Below are 14,670 nucleotides of genomic sequence, written 5' to 3' on the forward strand. Positions count from 1 at the left end.
GCAAAAAATAGCAGCAGCTATTAGAACAGCAGTGAACATAAAAAAAATTAAAATAAAGAAGAATATCATAGTGAGAAAATGCATTTTAATATGTGAGTACTCTTGCAAGTCAGCCTGGTCTGAATTCCTCCACTGAAATTCTTTGGAGATAGAAGAATACCATAGCATATAGAATGTCAAGCTCATTATTGTCTTTGACACAGGATCAAGATCAACTTTTTCTTGCTCAAGGCTATAGGAGAAATAACGAAAAAGAGAAAGAGAAAGTGTGATCAAAGAGATTATGTGAAAGAAAAAATTAGAGCAGCAACCCCTTACTAACACAACATTGTCTTTCTCAAAAAAAAAAAAAAAACATTAAATAATAAATCCATATAAGTTGTATCCTTCACAAATAGAAATTGATATCGATTTTTCTTATGTGTGTCCTCAATAAATTCATATTCATCAAAATCAAACTTTTGAGCTAAGAAACGACTGCAACCGTCAAGTTTGCATTGTAATTGGATCACTGCATTCAAAGAATGCACCATCATTATTACGTCTAATTATTGGATTCGGATAAACATCGACTATTATACATTCAGTAGTCATTTGTAAAAAATTTAAAAGAGAAAGAGAGGTGAGAATTGTGAGAGTGAGATGTAGCGAAATTTGTATGAATGTTCTGGTATTTATAGATAAATTTTTAAATGTTACTTACACAAAAAACATTTAAATTTTTTTCCAAATTTCACAAGCATGTATTGCGTAAATATCAACTTCTTTTTCGCCATGTTTTCGCAGAATTCTTTAGCGAAAATGGCAATCTATTTGGCCTTGTTTTAGCATGTTAAGATTGCTAAAACGTAATATTCTATTTTTGTATCACATATGAGCAAAAACATAACTAAATATTCAGAAAGCAGTATATTTCTGTATTCGCATTTAAAGTGATAAATAATTAATTTTTTATTTAAATATTTTTTATTTGTAATTATTTTTATTTTTAAAATTTTGTGAAAATATGTAAAAATAAAAAATAAAACTTAAAACTAAATGGACCATGAGAATACACTTTTTTTTTTGGTACAATACAAAGATAATACATTTTACTCCAGGTCAGGAATTTGGGCTTATGAACGGTAGTGTAAGCTCAAAATAATTGAGCCCACGTAATAACAATAAAGAATTAACATAAAGTATTGCTGCCCCGTTTTAATACCAAAAACAAAAACATAAAGTATGGCAAAAAAAAAAAAAAAAAAGAAGGAAAGTTACTCAACTAAGAAAAACTTAACTATGAAATTACTTTCCTTTCTCGAAAAGAAAGAGCAAAGAATTCGACCAAAAAAAAATCTTCTGAAACCCCTTTTTCCCTTTTCTTCTCAGTCTTCTTTTGCCGTTGTTGTTCTAGTTTTGGACTCGGTCCTCTGCAGAGTCCAACTCTTCTCTCTCTCTTATTCTGTGATTTATCTTTGTTTCACGGCAACTTATTTTATTAGGAAGAAGAAGAAAAAAAAAAGTAGCGGAGAGTGTTGTGTGAGAATTGATCGTTGGAAATGGCGGATCAATTATCGAAGGCAGAAGAATACGAGAAGAAAGCAGAGAAGAAGCTGAATGGTTGGGGCTTGTTTGGCTCCAAATATGAGGATGCTGCTGATCTCTTCGATAAAGCTGCCAATTCCTTCAAGCTCGCTAAATCATGTATCTATTCTACTCATCTTCTAAATTATTCTCAATTTTCATTTATTATTTTCTTAGTCTTGTTTAGATTTAGTGACTCTCGCCACCTCTGTCTGTTTTTGTTTACCGAGAATTTCTGAAATGATTTCCCTCTCTTTTATTCTTTTTTTTTTATTTTTGTTAGTTTTATTGGTTGTATTGTTATTGCGATGATACGATCGGTGATCGGAAGTTACTTCGGCTACTTTAGCTTGTTGTTGAATCCGAGATGGCCTATTGCAGATTTGAAATGCTACCAATGGTTGAAGTACAAGTTTACTCAGATTTTGCCGGAAAATGTTTTGACCTGATTTTTGTTGATCGATTAGTTGCTTAGGAAGTAAAATCCGAGAATTTTGTGAACCTGATGTAATCGCAATTTATTGAGAAATTGGTTGGATTTAGGCTTAGAGATTTTCAGCCGAGAGAAGTGAATGATTTATTCTTAACGATATTCGAGGTGCTTTAAAAAAAAAAAGATTTGATGATCATGATATTACAACTGATGAACAATGTTCTCTTTTGCTGCCTGTATTCTGCTGTGCTCAGCTTCACTTTGATCAGCATTAAGTAATCACTTTATTTTGTTGGTGTAATTGACTTAATATTTTGGAGTAAATACACTTCTTGTCCCTAACAATTTAATTTTTTTTCAAAAATACCCCTAACATTTAGTTTCATGCAATATTGTTCCCAATGTTTTCGATTTGTGTCAAAATTATCTCTAGTTAACTCCATGTAAAACATTAGAGACAAAATTGAAAACTTCCTGGGGCAGTTTTGACACAAATCGAAAATGTTACCGACAAAATTGAATGAAACTAAACTTTAGGGGTATTTTTGAAGAAAATCGCAAATGTTTCTTACCCTAATATTTTGGTATCAAGCAGTTCTATATGTTGTTCTTTATTCGATTGTTGTGGCATCTGTAGGGGACAAAGCGGGAGCAACATACCTCAGGTTGGCAAGTTGCCATTTGAAGGTAATGGGATCGAAATGTTTGGAGCACCGTCTAATAGGGTTTATCTTGCTGTCTAGTTTTGAATCCTTTGTTGGTCAGTAAGCCTGTATGATAATGTAGTTTTCTGCTTGTAGTTGGAAAGTAAACATGAAGCTGCCCAAGCCTATGTCGATGCCGCTCATTGCTATAAAAAGACTAATATAAATGGTATGCAAGTTAGTCATTATTATTTATATAAACTAAAATTTCTTTTGGGGTTCTGAACGCAAGAATAGTACTGTGTTGACGTTGTATGCAAAAGATTTTGCTGGTAAAATTAAAATAATCAATGTTATTGGCATTAGTTATCAGAATCTGTTTCCGGAGAACTGGAGAAGAACAGATGATTTTTACTGATTAATTTAGTCATAATCCTTTTATCTTCTTTGTCTTCTTTCTTTATTGTGCCTTGTATATTCTCTTACTTCTCTTAAGTGTCAGGTGCATTGGTGTCATATAAAGAAGTTTCAGCCATTCTGCTATTATATGACATAAGAAATTGTTCTGTTATTCCACTTTTAAGTTTTCTTTTGGTGTAAAACACGTACATTGCTTCACATGTAGGGTAACAAGCACTATGTACTCTTTCGAGGTTTTCTTAAGTCAGATATTGTGATTAAGTTTTTCATGTGTAAGTTGGTTATGTTTGATTTCTATTTGCATTTTTTGTTTTAGGGTTTATATGTATTATTTGTCATGTTAACTATTTTTAGATTGGGATTCATTGTTATGTAGCTAAGTTCAGAAAAAAATAATAGAGCAGCCTAGGCTGCCTAGCATGTGAAAGAATGTTTTCACTCGTATTAGTATTGAAGGCAGTAGTATGCTTAATGTGAAGCTCTTTTTTTCCTTTCATTGTACACAGAGGCTGTAAATTGCTTGGACCATGCTGTGAATCTATTCTGTGATATTGGAAGACTCTCCATGGCTGCTAGATATTTGAAGGTACACTGTAGTGTAAATTCAGTGTTTTTTTTTTTTTTTGGGGGGGGGGGGGGGGGGTTGTGTTAGATGTGGTATCCCTTTTATGGGCACCCTTTTTAATGACTTTTTATGTTCTGAGGTTTGTGCAATTGGACACATTTAAGTTGATAAAGCTTCGAAAGTACATGCCTTTACTTGGTTTTGCTATTGTACACTCAGGAAATTGCTGAATTGTACGAGTCTCAACAGAATATTGAGCAGGCTGTTGTTTACTACGAAAAATCAGCTGATTTTTTCCAAAATGAAGAAGTTACAACTAGTGCAAACCAGTGCAAGCAAAAGGTTGCTCAATATGCTGCCCAGCTAGAACAGTGAGATTTTTTACCTTCTGAGTTCTCTTTCTTTTACTGTTGTTATATAGCTTGAATAATATTGTTTCCATTACCAACATGACTTTTTTCTTTATTTGTTTGGTAATTTAGTCTGGGGTATTTGGTTTCTAGCCTTTTTCGGAGGTTAGCATTTTCTTAATCCGCTGTAGGTTGCTGAAGTTTCAAGGATTTATATAGGAAAACCTACTAAACTGATGTCTAGCATCTTTATTTTTCACAATCTGTTTTATGTTGACACTTATGCATGCTGGTAATGGAAGTTAGTCCACAGCTACATTTGGGCTATCATAAATCGATGTGTATGTTATGCACTAGTTACAGCAGGAACTGCAAGAATAATGTTAAAAAATTCAAACCTTATTTTTTAAATGGGAACTTATCGGAGCGTTGCCTTTGTGTTTAGAAGAATATTAACTGTTTCTGTTTTATGGCAACTCCTCAGATATCAAAAATCAATTGACATTTATGAAGCCATAGCTCGCCAGTCTCTCAACAATAACTTGCTGAAGTATGGAGTTAAAGGACATCTTCTTAATGCTGGCATTTGCGAACTCTGTAAAGGGGATCTCGTTGCTATAAACAATGCACTAGAGAGATATCAGGTCTGAGAAATTTCCATAATTTACATTTTGAGACTGGACATCTTTTAGTTGCTCAACTTTTTGGCTACATACTTCGTTTGCAGGAGCTGGATCCAACATTTTCAGGAACACGTGAATATAGATTTTTGACGGTAAAGTACCAGTTTTGAAATTTCATTATAAACTTTTTTATGACAAATTAAACTGGACCATAATATGTGGATTTTCCATAGCTTCTATCTCTACCGTAATGTTTAATTACAATTTGGCTGCTTTGTCATTACACTTATATTTACCATGAGACTTGCTGACCTTTTTTTTTTGTAGGATATTGCTTCTGCAATTGAAGAAGAAGATGTTGGACACTTTACTACCATTGTCAAGGAATTTGATAGCATGACCCCTCTGGTAAGCACACCAATAGTTTTGTATTTCCCAATGAATTTCTAATGTAGATTGTGTCCACATTTTATAATAGAAGAAATATAACTTTTTATAACTGAGTTCCATAATTTACAGAAATTAAATGGATAAATAATTCGATTAATGTATCCCTGATTGGATCTTCGTCCAGAAATTTTTCGGTTGGAGAATTCCATTCAAATCCACCTATTTGATATTGGGTATTATGAATTTGACTCAAGTGACCGTGATTGGGAATGGTCAAATAATTAGTAAGGTGACCCAAAAATTTGTAGGATTTTGACGAAAAACTTTGTAGCCAAAGCTTTTTTATCCCAAAATAGGGGAAAATGTTAGAGGGGATGGGTTTGCAGGATGTGCTTCAAACGTAGTCTTTCTCCATTTCATCGTTTCTGGTCTACCGATTATGAGATGCTTAGGTTCAGATATTTCAGCTGATGGTCTCAGTTACCTGTTTCATTTTCATCATTTATATATGCGAAAAGGAAACCTCAGGAAATAATTAACTTCTTTTGTTTTTGTTATACTATGCATTGAAATTTGACAACAAATCCTTAAATCGCACAGGTCGTTGATGCCTTTGTTCTGATTATCTGTTTCCCTCCATGTCGCTAATCAATATTGCCTGTTTGTGCAGGATTCTTGGAAGACAACACTTCTTTTGAGGGTAAAGGAAAAGCTGAAGGCCAAAGAACTTGAGGAGGACGATCTTACTTAACTTGCACATTAGTTATTCTCTATCTTGGTTGAACCTCATGTTTGTTTGATGATTTTCATTGTACCACCATGCTTGTTTGTCCACTTTATTCATCTTACGTCTCTTCAGCACATATTGTACTTTCCTTGGTTTTTCTATTAAAGTGGTTGCCTGAATTTAAGAAATGAGTTCATGAGGTTGCTCTATTTTGAAAAAGACTCTGTGTAGTGCCTATTTGCTACTTTGAATGATGAGCCACCTTCACCCTTCAGTGTTAATTTATCATGAAGCTTTACGGTTCATTACTACTTTAATTTAAGCAATCAAATATTTGGTTTTAGACCCACTTCAGGAAATCATATGGAAGTGAAAACCACTACAATTTATTCTCTCTACGGAAACTTATATTCAAACATTAAAATATTAACAGAATGCGCAGTATGATGTTCAAATTATTCTCTTTTGATGAAGTTTTATTTTTATTATTGGAAAAATTACCAAAAGTACCTATGAAGTTTACGAACGTTGACAAAAGTATCCATAAATTAAGGAAATTAACGTTGTACTCATGAAAGATGGATTTCGTATAACAAAAGTATCCAAATTCTAATTTTTTGTTGTTTTTTTAATAAAATTCCTAAACTACCTCACCCTAATCTCATTCTACCGTCACTTCCTCTCTTCTCTTCTTCCTCTCTTCTCTTCTTCCTCTCTCCTCACTTATCCCTCAAAAACCCTCACAGAGTCACAGAAACTCTCCTACCTCCTCATTGCCGTCCACCACCCACCTACTCCATTACCGCCAATCTCTTCCCCTCTCACTGCTTCTTCCTCTCACTATTAAGGTGACTACAACACCTTCATCGCATACCTGTGACCCAACCTGAGGAGAATGCTGCCGTGGCGCGCCTGTTGCAGCCGAAGAGAACGTCGTCGTGGCGCATCTGACCCAGCCGAGGAGAACACCGTCGTCGCACACCTGAGAAGAGAGAGGGGTCGTAGTACTCTTGCATGCAGAAAGCGGGTTCGGTCAGAGAAGAAAGGGAGGCGGCACTGTGGATGGAGGTTCTGCTATTGACGATGTTACAGTCGGCCGACGAAGAAAAATGTATTTCTTTTTTTTAAAACATTTTTATTTTATTTTTCTTCTTTTCAGAAATTGATTTAGTTATGATACTGTTCTATTTTTTTTAATCTGCTTCTATTTTTTATGAAAGGCTGAGATTGATTTACAGAAGATTCAGTTGATGGCTACTTCTACTTCTGATTTTTGCTGAAATAATTTTCAAATTGGATGAATGGATTTCTTGATTTTTTATGGTTGATGGCTTTTTCTATTTCTACTTTTGTTAAAGTGAATTGAAATTGGATGAATGGATTTGAAAATTTTATGTTTTGAGTATTTTTTGGTGTTTGATTAATTTAGTTTGGGTATAGATTATAAACTTATGAGTGAATCGGTTGAGGTCCGATCCTCTACCACCACCACCACTACCATTGATTTCGGTCTGGTTTGTTGTAGGAGTAGTTCTGGATTCCATGGCAAGAGTTGGTGCAAATTGAGTTATGAAAGGTTGAAAAAGTGAGTTGAGGTTGAGTGTAGGGTAGTTTAGGAATTTTATTAAAAAATCAACAAAAAATTAAGATTTTGATACTTTTGTCATATGGAACCCATCTTTCATGGGTACAACGTTGATTTCCTTAGTTTATGGGTACTTTTGTCAGCGTTCGTAAACTTCATGGGTACTTTTGGTAGTTTTTCCTTTATTATTTTCTTTTACTATTGTCATTCGATGGCTTTTTTTCTTTAGTAGAACATCTTAAATGGCCCTAACAATTATATCAAAAGACAACAAGGTTTTGGTCCCGGTTTTTAACTCTGTTAGATAAGTTACCCCCTCGGTCAATAATTTCTCTCTAGAGCTAACGGAGGATGAATATATGGCATGTTAAGGTGATGATATGTCAATTAAATACCAACTTGGATGGGCAGATTAATGGCTCCTAACAATTCTACTAAAAAATGAAATGTTAAACCATGATAACACAAAATCCCTCTTTTGCTCTCTGGAATTACAAAAAACCCTAATTCTCTCCTTTCAAAAATTCGTTGACAGCGCTTTACTCCGAGGAAGAAGTTGGTTCCGATAGAACTATTAATGGCGCTGTGACAGCAGAACTGACGGTTGAGGTAAGCTTTGTTACTCACTCTTTCTACCATTGCATGTGTATTGTTCGGTAGGTCGGTTATCGGACGATTTAGGATTACTGATTGGGTGTGAAGATGGGTCCCTACCTCGGCCTGGATCCTGGGAACGAACAGCGTGAGCGGCCGACTTCCTGGGTTCTTCGTGAGTTGAGGGGGGTGCCACCTGCAAGGACACTCCGACGCTCAAGTCAGTATGGTGCGCAGGTGGTAAGGAGAAAAAGTAGTGATGATGTACCTCTGGAGAGGGGTAGGACCCTCCCTATATATACTGTGTCAGAGGTGGGCCCCTCATGGACAGAGACCCACCTTCCGCGAAGTTTCCTTTCGCTAGTTGTCGCCAGGCGAGCTGGCTCCTAGGTGGCGGGATGCTCGGGTCAAGGTCCGGGCGCGTGGTGCCTCGCAGAGCGGTTGCCCGGATCTGACAAAGGTGCGTGCCAGTCGTGTCAGCCAGTTGGGCTGGGCCGCAACAGTGCCCCCAACGCGCCAGCTAGGGCCGCGAGCGCCGTAGGTGGCACGTTCTATTTCTCTTCACATGCGGTGTCGGTTGGTTGGCTGATCATGACAGGGGCGCATTTCCTGGGCGCGTGGGCTTCTTCGTTGCAGGGGTGCGCTGCTTCTCCCCTCGTTTCTTGCGCTGAGCATTAAATGCTCATAATGGGAAATTCAAAACCCCGCGCGCAATGACTGTTTTACCCCTTGTCTTTCGCGCTTCTTCATGCGTCAGTTTTCCTTTCAGTTTCCTTCATTATTCAGTTTTCATCTGCAACCATCGAATCCCTTTGTCACTCTTCTTCTTGATTCCAAATTCGCTGCTGCAATCTTCCTTCCCCCTTTCAAACTTCCCTTATCCTTTCGACTCCTTCGCGTCAACGCAACTATCCAGGTATGTTCTATTTCTTCTTTTTCGACTTGTTTAGCTTCGTTTTGTAATTGCGCCATTTCTATGTGCGTGTGTTGCTCTTCTGGGTTGGATTACGTATCGAACACTGTCAGTATTAGGTTGATGCATTAAGGGGGGTTACCATTCCAAACTGTTGGTTTTTCAGGCCTTATTTTGACTAGGTTTAGGCTTAGCTTGACCGTAAGTTTCTGATAGGCAAACTGTAACTTCCTGATATTTGTGCCGATCTCCTGGTCTCGTAGACTAACCGAGTGGTGCCCCACTGTAGGTATGGCCCAGTGCCCTGTTGCACGGGCTCCTGTTGCAAGAGCGCCTTACGATCGGTACGCTTAGGTGACCTCAGACGTGAAGGATTCTCCCAATCAGCTGGATCTAGAGGAGCTCACTGAGTTCCGACAAGTCGAGTACTTATGTGGTGGGACCGACGGGGAGTCCCACTATGAGGTCTTTGTTCCTGCCGCACATGAGCGGATCTATCAACTAAACCTTCATGCCTCCCGAATTGCCGATTGGATCTGGTTTTATAAGGCAATGTTCACTCAAGTGGGAGTTCGCATCCCCTTTTCCCCTTTTCAAATGGCGCTACTCAACCGGTGTAATGTAGCGCCGTCTTAGTTGCATCCGAACAGTTGGGCTTCGATCCGCTGTTTTGAGATGGTTTGTGACTTTCTGGAGCTGCCAGTCTCTGTTGAAGTCTTTTTGTTTCTTTTTACTCTGAAGAATCCCTCTAAGGAGGGGAAGGCTAAGAAGGGCTTTATGTCTTTCCGATCTGCCCTGGGTCGGAGGATTTTTTGCTTGTTTGAGGATTCCTATCATGGGTTTAAAGATAAGTTTTTCAAGGTTCGTCCAATGGAGGGCCATCACCCTTTTTGGCTGATGTTGGAGGGCATGTGCCGCATCCCGACCTATTGGAGTTTCGGGGCGTGAGCCAACGCCTTACCAAAGTGACGTATAAGGGGTTGTCCACAGAGAATAAAAGGGTAGCCGACGTCTTGTTGGCTGTATTTGGAAAGAATAACATTAATCCCCATCTTCTTATGGGTGACCAGGATGTAGCTAGGAATTATATACGTGAGTAATTGTAGTTTTTTTTAGTCCAGCGACTAACGAGCTTCCGTGTTCTGTACCAGTGTCGATGGCTGGCGAGCAAGTTGGCCTTGAAATTTTGTTCAACACCTTCCTTGCTGGTGATAATGACAAGGAACTGGCCTCTGAGAACCAGGCTGCCGGTAACCAAGAGGAGCCTTCTCAGAACCCCCCTGAGGCCGGGGCCCAATCCCATCCCTCTCAGAGCGAGGTGACCGGGGCTAGCGGTGGCCCAACACCTCAGCCGAAAGTCGAGGTGGAGAATCCAGACGTCGTGATAGTGGACAATCCGAGAAAAAGGAAATCGTCTTCGAGCCCGGAAGGAGTTCTTACCGTGATGGAGAAGAACTTCGATGCCGGAAACTTTATTGATTCGCAACTGCTCCCGGACACGGAGGACTTCTTCCACGGTGGGGATTTTCCTGGGCAAGCGAGGTGGATGTATCGCACGTTGCTCCGGGGAGATGCTATAGCGAGGAAGGCGGAGTTTGCTCTGGCGGGAGCGTACTCCCTAGAGAACAAGCTTCAGTCCTCTGTTAGAGCAAGTAATAAATACAAAGCTGAAGTTGAATCACTTCGGGAGCAGTTGGCTACTGCCGCAGAGAAGGTCAAGACTTTTGATGCCGCCGTGGTGCGGCTTACCGAGCGGGAGATGACTCTGGAGAGGCAGCTCAACGCTGCTCAAGGCAAGGTGAAAGAAGTCGAGAAGGAGCGTGATGAGGCCCTTGCCTCGGCAGCCGCGGCTAAAGAAGAGGCGGTTGAATCGAAAAAGAAGTTCAAGGAGACCGTGAAGCAGGGGAAGAACGCCATCTTGATGACTGAGGAGGCCCTCAAGGCCCAAGTAAAGCTGCTGGCTCCCGACTTTGACATCTCTGCTGTTAGCGTTTTCAAGACCATCAAGGATGGCAAGATTGTCGACATCCTGAAGAAGTGATTTGGCCTTGTCTTTGTACTTTGCGTTTGTGATATGTAGATTTTTATATACTTTTTTTGCTAGCTTTACTGCCATTTTTTGGTGTGTGTAACAAGGTAGTTGTAGTGAACTCGGTTGCCGTTTTTGGCATATATGTATCTAATTGCTCGTCTACCGCCATTGTTTCTTACCGTTTTACTGGTAGCTAATGTTTTCGCTTGGTAGTCATTGGAGCCGATTTTGTGGCTTTTAATATTTTGGGTTCCCGGGGTGATCAGTCCCGGGGTGCGGTTTTGTTTTGCTTATTCAAGCGCGCAGAGAGAGTACGATGAGTCTTAAATAAAATCAACGAGGCATGATAAAGCCGAGTAATATAAATGCGGGGTAAAAAGACAACATAAACAATAATCAAAGTCAAATGAGCCTGTATACAGCAATACAAATCTTACTCGCCTGGTTGAACCGGTAAGGTGTTTGCTCGCCTAGCATGCCTTGGCTGCTAGGGATAAAACCTCCTTAGGTTAATCGCATTCCATGTCCTTGGTATTTCTTTGCTGTTAAGCCGTTCCATTTTGTAGGTGCCGTTGCCGAGCACTTCTTTCACTCTGTATGGGCATTCCCAATTTGTTGCCAGCTTTCCTTGCCCTGGTGTCGGTAGCCCGACATCGTTGCGTCGCATGACCAGGTCATCCCGCTCGAATTCTCTCTTGAGCACCTTGGCATTGTAGCACAGAGCCATCCGCTGCTTCAATGCCGTTTCCGACAAGTGGGCCATCTTCGCAGGCTCGGTTCGCCGATCTCTACAGGTATTATTGCATCTACCCCATACGTGAGTCAGAAAGGGGTCTCTCCGGTGGATGATTGCTGGGTCGTGCGGTAGGACCAGAGGACCGACCCTAGCTCGTCCGTCCATGTCCCTTTTTTCTGGTCGAGTCGCTTCTTGAGGCCCTGTAGAATGACCTTGTTTGTCGCTTCCACTTGTCCATTAGTCTGGGGGTGTTCAACTGACGAGAACTTTTGCTGTATGCCTAGGCCGGCAAGGAATTCTCCAAATCTTTTATCGGTGAACTGGGTCCCGTTATCCGAGATGACGACTTCCAGTATTCCGAACCTGGTTATTACCTGTCTCCACATGAACTTTCGACAGTTTGCCGAGGATATGCTAGCCAGCGGCTCGGCCTCTATCCACTTTGTATAATAATCAATGGCCACTATCAGGTATCTGACCTGCCCAGGTCCAACCGGGAAATGGCCCAGTAAATCGATTCCCCACAGCGAGAAAGGTCAGGAATCCGTTAGTAGACTCAGTTCAGTTGCTAGCGCCCTGTGGAAGTTGGCGTTCTCTTGGCATCTTTTGCACCTTCGAACGAATTCCTTAGAGTCTGCCATCATAGAGGGCCAGTAGTAACCGGCTCTGACGAGCTTTCTGGCTAGGGCCTTTCCTCCAATGTGGTGACTGCAGCATCCTTCATGGACTTCCCTGAGAACGTAGTCCGTTTGGTCGGGACGCAGGCATTTCAGCAGTGGTTGGCTAAGCCCTTTCTTAAACAACTGTCCCTGTATGATCACATACTTACCCGCTTTTCGCCTTATTGTCTTGGCCGCCTTCTCGTCGCTGAGGAGTTTGGCCTTTTCCATGAAGTCCATGATCAGGTTCATCCAGGAAGGATCTGCCTGGGTCAAATGCAAAGCCACTGCTGGTTCTTTTATCAAACCCTGAATGAGAGACCGGTTTTCCGTCCCTGGTTTTGTGCTCGCCAGTTTCGATAAGAGGTCTGCCCGTGTGTTCCTTTCTCTTCGAACGTGCTGGATCGTGACCTCCTCAAATTACTTGCTCAACTCTTTGACTTTCCCCAGATATTTTTTGTAACAGTGAGTCCCTAGTTTGGTAGCTCCCATTGATCTGAGAAGTGACGACCTGCGAATCGCTACATATCTCCAATCGGGTAGCTCCGATCTCTTTTGCTAGAGCTAGTCTGCCCAGCAGGGCCTCGTATTCTGCCTGGTTATTTGGCACCAGGAACTCGAATTTGACTAAATGCTCGTATACAACTCCAGTTGGATTTTCTAAGATGATTCATGCTCCTCCAAACGTTTGGTTAGATGCTCCGTCCACATGGAGCTTCCACCGTGTGCTCAGTGTCCCGGCCGGGTCCCCTGCCACTTCTACCAGGAAGTAAGCCATGGCTTGCACTTTGATCGCGTGCCTGGGTTCATACTGTAAGTCATATTGGGAGAGTTCAATAGCCCAAGTCATCATTCTACCCGTCAGATCAGGTTTCTGGAGTACTTGTCGGATTGCCTGATCCGTCCTGAGGATTACTTGGTGTCCTTGAAAGTACTATCGCAACCTTCGCGACGAGGTCAGGAGCGCATATGCCACCTTCTCTAGCTTGCTATACCTTAGCTCTACTCCTTGTAGTGCTTTACTCACAAAATATATTGGCTTTTGGGTCTTCCTTTCCTCCCGCACAAGACCGCCGCCAAGGCCTCATCGGTTACTGCCAAATAAAAGTACAGCGCTTCTCTGTTCTTAGGCCTTGCGAGGATGGGAGGTGCCGAGATTATCTCCTTGAAGTGTTTGAAAGCCTCCTCACACACCGGGGTCCATTCAAACGCAATCCCCTTCTTCATCAAGTTAAAGAAAGGCAGAGCTTTGGCCGCCGATGCACCGAGGAAACGGGATAGCACGGTGAGTCTGACCGCCAACCTTTGGACATCTTTCACGCTTCCCGGGCTCTTCATCTGTAGGATTGCTTCCTTGTAGTACTTTACTCACAAAATATATTGGCTGTTGGGTCTTCCCTTCCTCTCGCACCAAAATCGCCGCCAAGGCCTCATCAGTTACTGCCAAATACAAGTACAGCGCTTCTCCGTTCTTAGGCCTCGCGAGGACGGGAGGTGCCGAGATTATCTCCTTGAAGTGTTTGAAAGCCTCCTCACACGCCGGGGTCCATTCAAACGTAATCCCCTTCTTCATCAAGTTAAAGAAAGGCAGAGCTTTGGCCGCCGACGCACCGAGGAAACGGGATAGCACGGTGAGTCTGCCCGCCAACCTTTGGACATCTTTCACGCTTCTCGGGCTCTTCATCTGTAGAATTGCTTCACACTTTTCCGGGTTGGCCTCTACTCCCCTTTGGGTTATCATGAATCCCAGGAACTTTCCGGCTACGACGGCGAAGGCACATTTCAGCGGGTTGAGCCTCATTCCGTGTCGACGAAGAGAGGTGAAGACATTTTCCAGGTCACCTATGAGGTCCTTGGCTCCGATGGTCTTGACCAAGATATCATCTACGTATACCTCCACCGTCCTACCGATGAAGTCCCTGAAGACCTTGTTCATTAGCCTTTGATATGTGACTTCTGCATTCTTCAGCCCGAACGGCATCACCTTGTAGCAGTATGTCCCTCCTGGCGTTATGAACGCCGTTTTCTCTTCATTTGGCCGGTGCATTGGTATCTGATTGTACCCAGAATAGGCATCCATGGAGCTCAGATACCGGTAACCCGCCGTCGCGTCAACAAGAGCATCGATGTTGGGTAGAGGGAAGGAGTTCATGGGACATGCTTTGTTAAGGTCAGAGTAATCCACGCACATTCTCCATTTTCCACTGGGCTTTTTAACCAAGACCACGTTCGACAACCAAGTCGAGTAGTCGAGTTCCCGAATGAAGCCCGCTTCTAGTAGGTTGGCCGTCTGCTTGGCCACCTCTTCTGCTCTTTCTTGGGACATTTTTCTCCTCCTTTGGGCCACTGGCTTTGCTTCCGGTCTCACGGCTAGTTGGTGCAACATGAATTGGGGGTCTATACCCGGCATGTCGGCCGGAGTCCAGGCAAACA

At 41.6% G+C, this 14,670-nt stretch overlaps 1 protein-coding gene across 1 annotated transcript; it reads left to right on the top strand.

The window, feature by feature from the left end:
* Positions 1–1,258: 1,258 nt before the first annotated feature.
* Positions 1,259–5,992, top strand: LOC107623176 (alpha-soluble NSF attachment protein 2). The gene is made up of 9 exons (XM_016325344.3): positions 1,259–1,686; positions 2,637–2,686; positions 2,800–2,872; positions 3,570–3,649; positions 3,848–3,999; positions 4,463–4,622; positions 4,706–4,753; positions 4,929–5,009; positions 5,662–5,992. Exons 1-9 carry the CDS (start codon positions 1,542–1,544, stop codon positions 5,740–5,742), a joined length of 870 nt encoding a protein of 289 aa, XP_016180830.1. The 5' UTR covers positions 1,259–1,541; the 3' UTR covers positions 5,743–5,992.
* The last annotated feature ends 8,678 nt before the right edge of the window (positions 5,993–14,670 follow it).

Source organism: Arachis ipaensis, chromosome B10 (assembly GCF_059453495.1).
Source record: "Arachis ipaensis isolate K30076 ecotype BB chromosome B10, ASM5945349v1, whole genome shotgun sequence".
Lineage (NCBI taxonomy): Eukaryota > Viridiplantae > Streptophyta > Magnoliopsida > Fabales > Fabaceae > Arachis > Arachis ipaensis.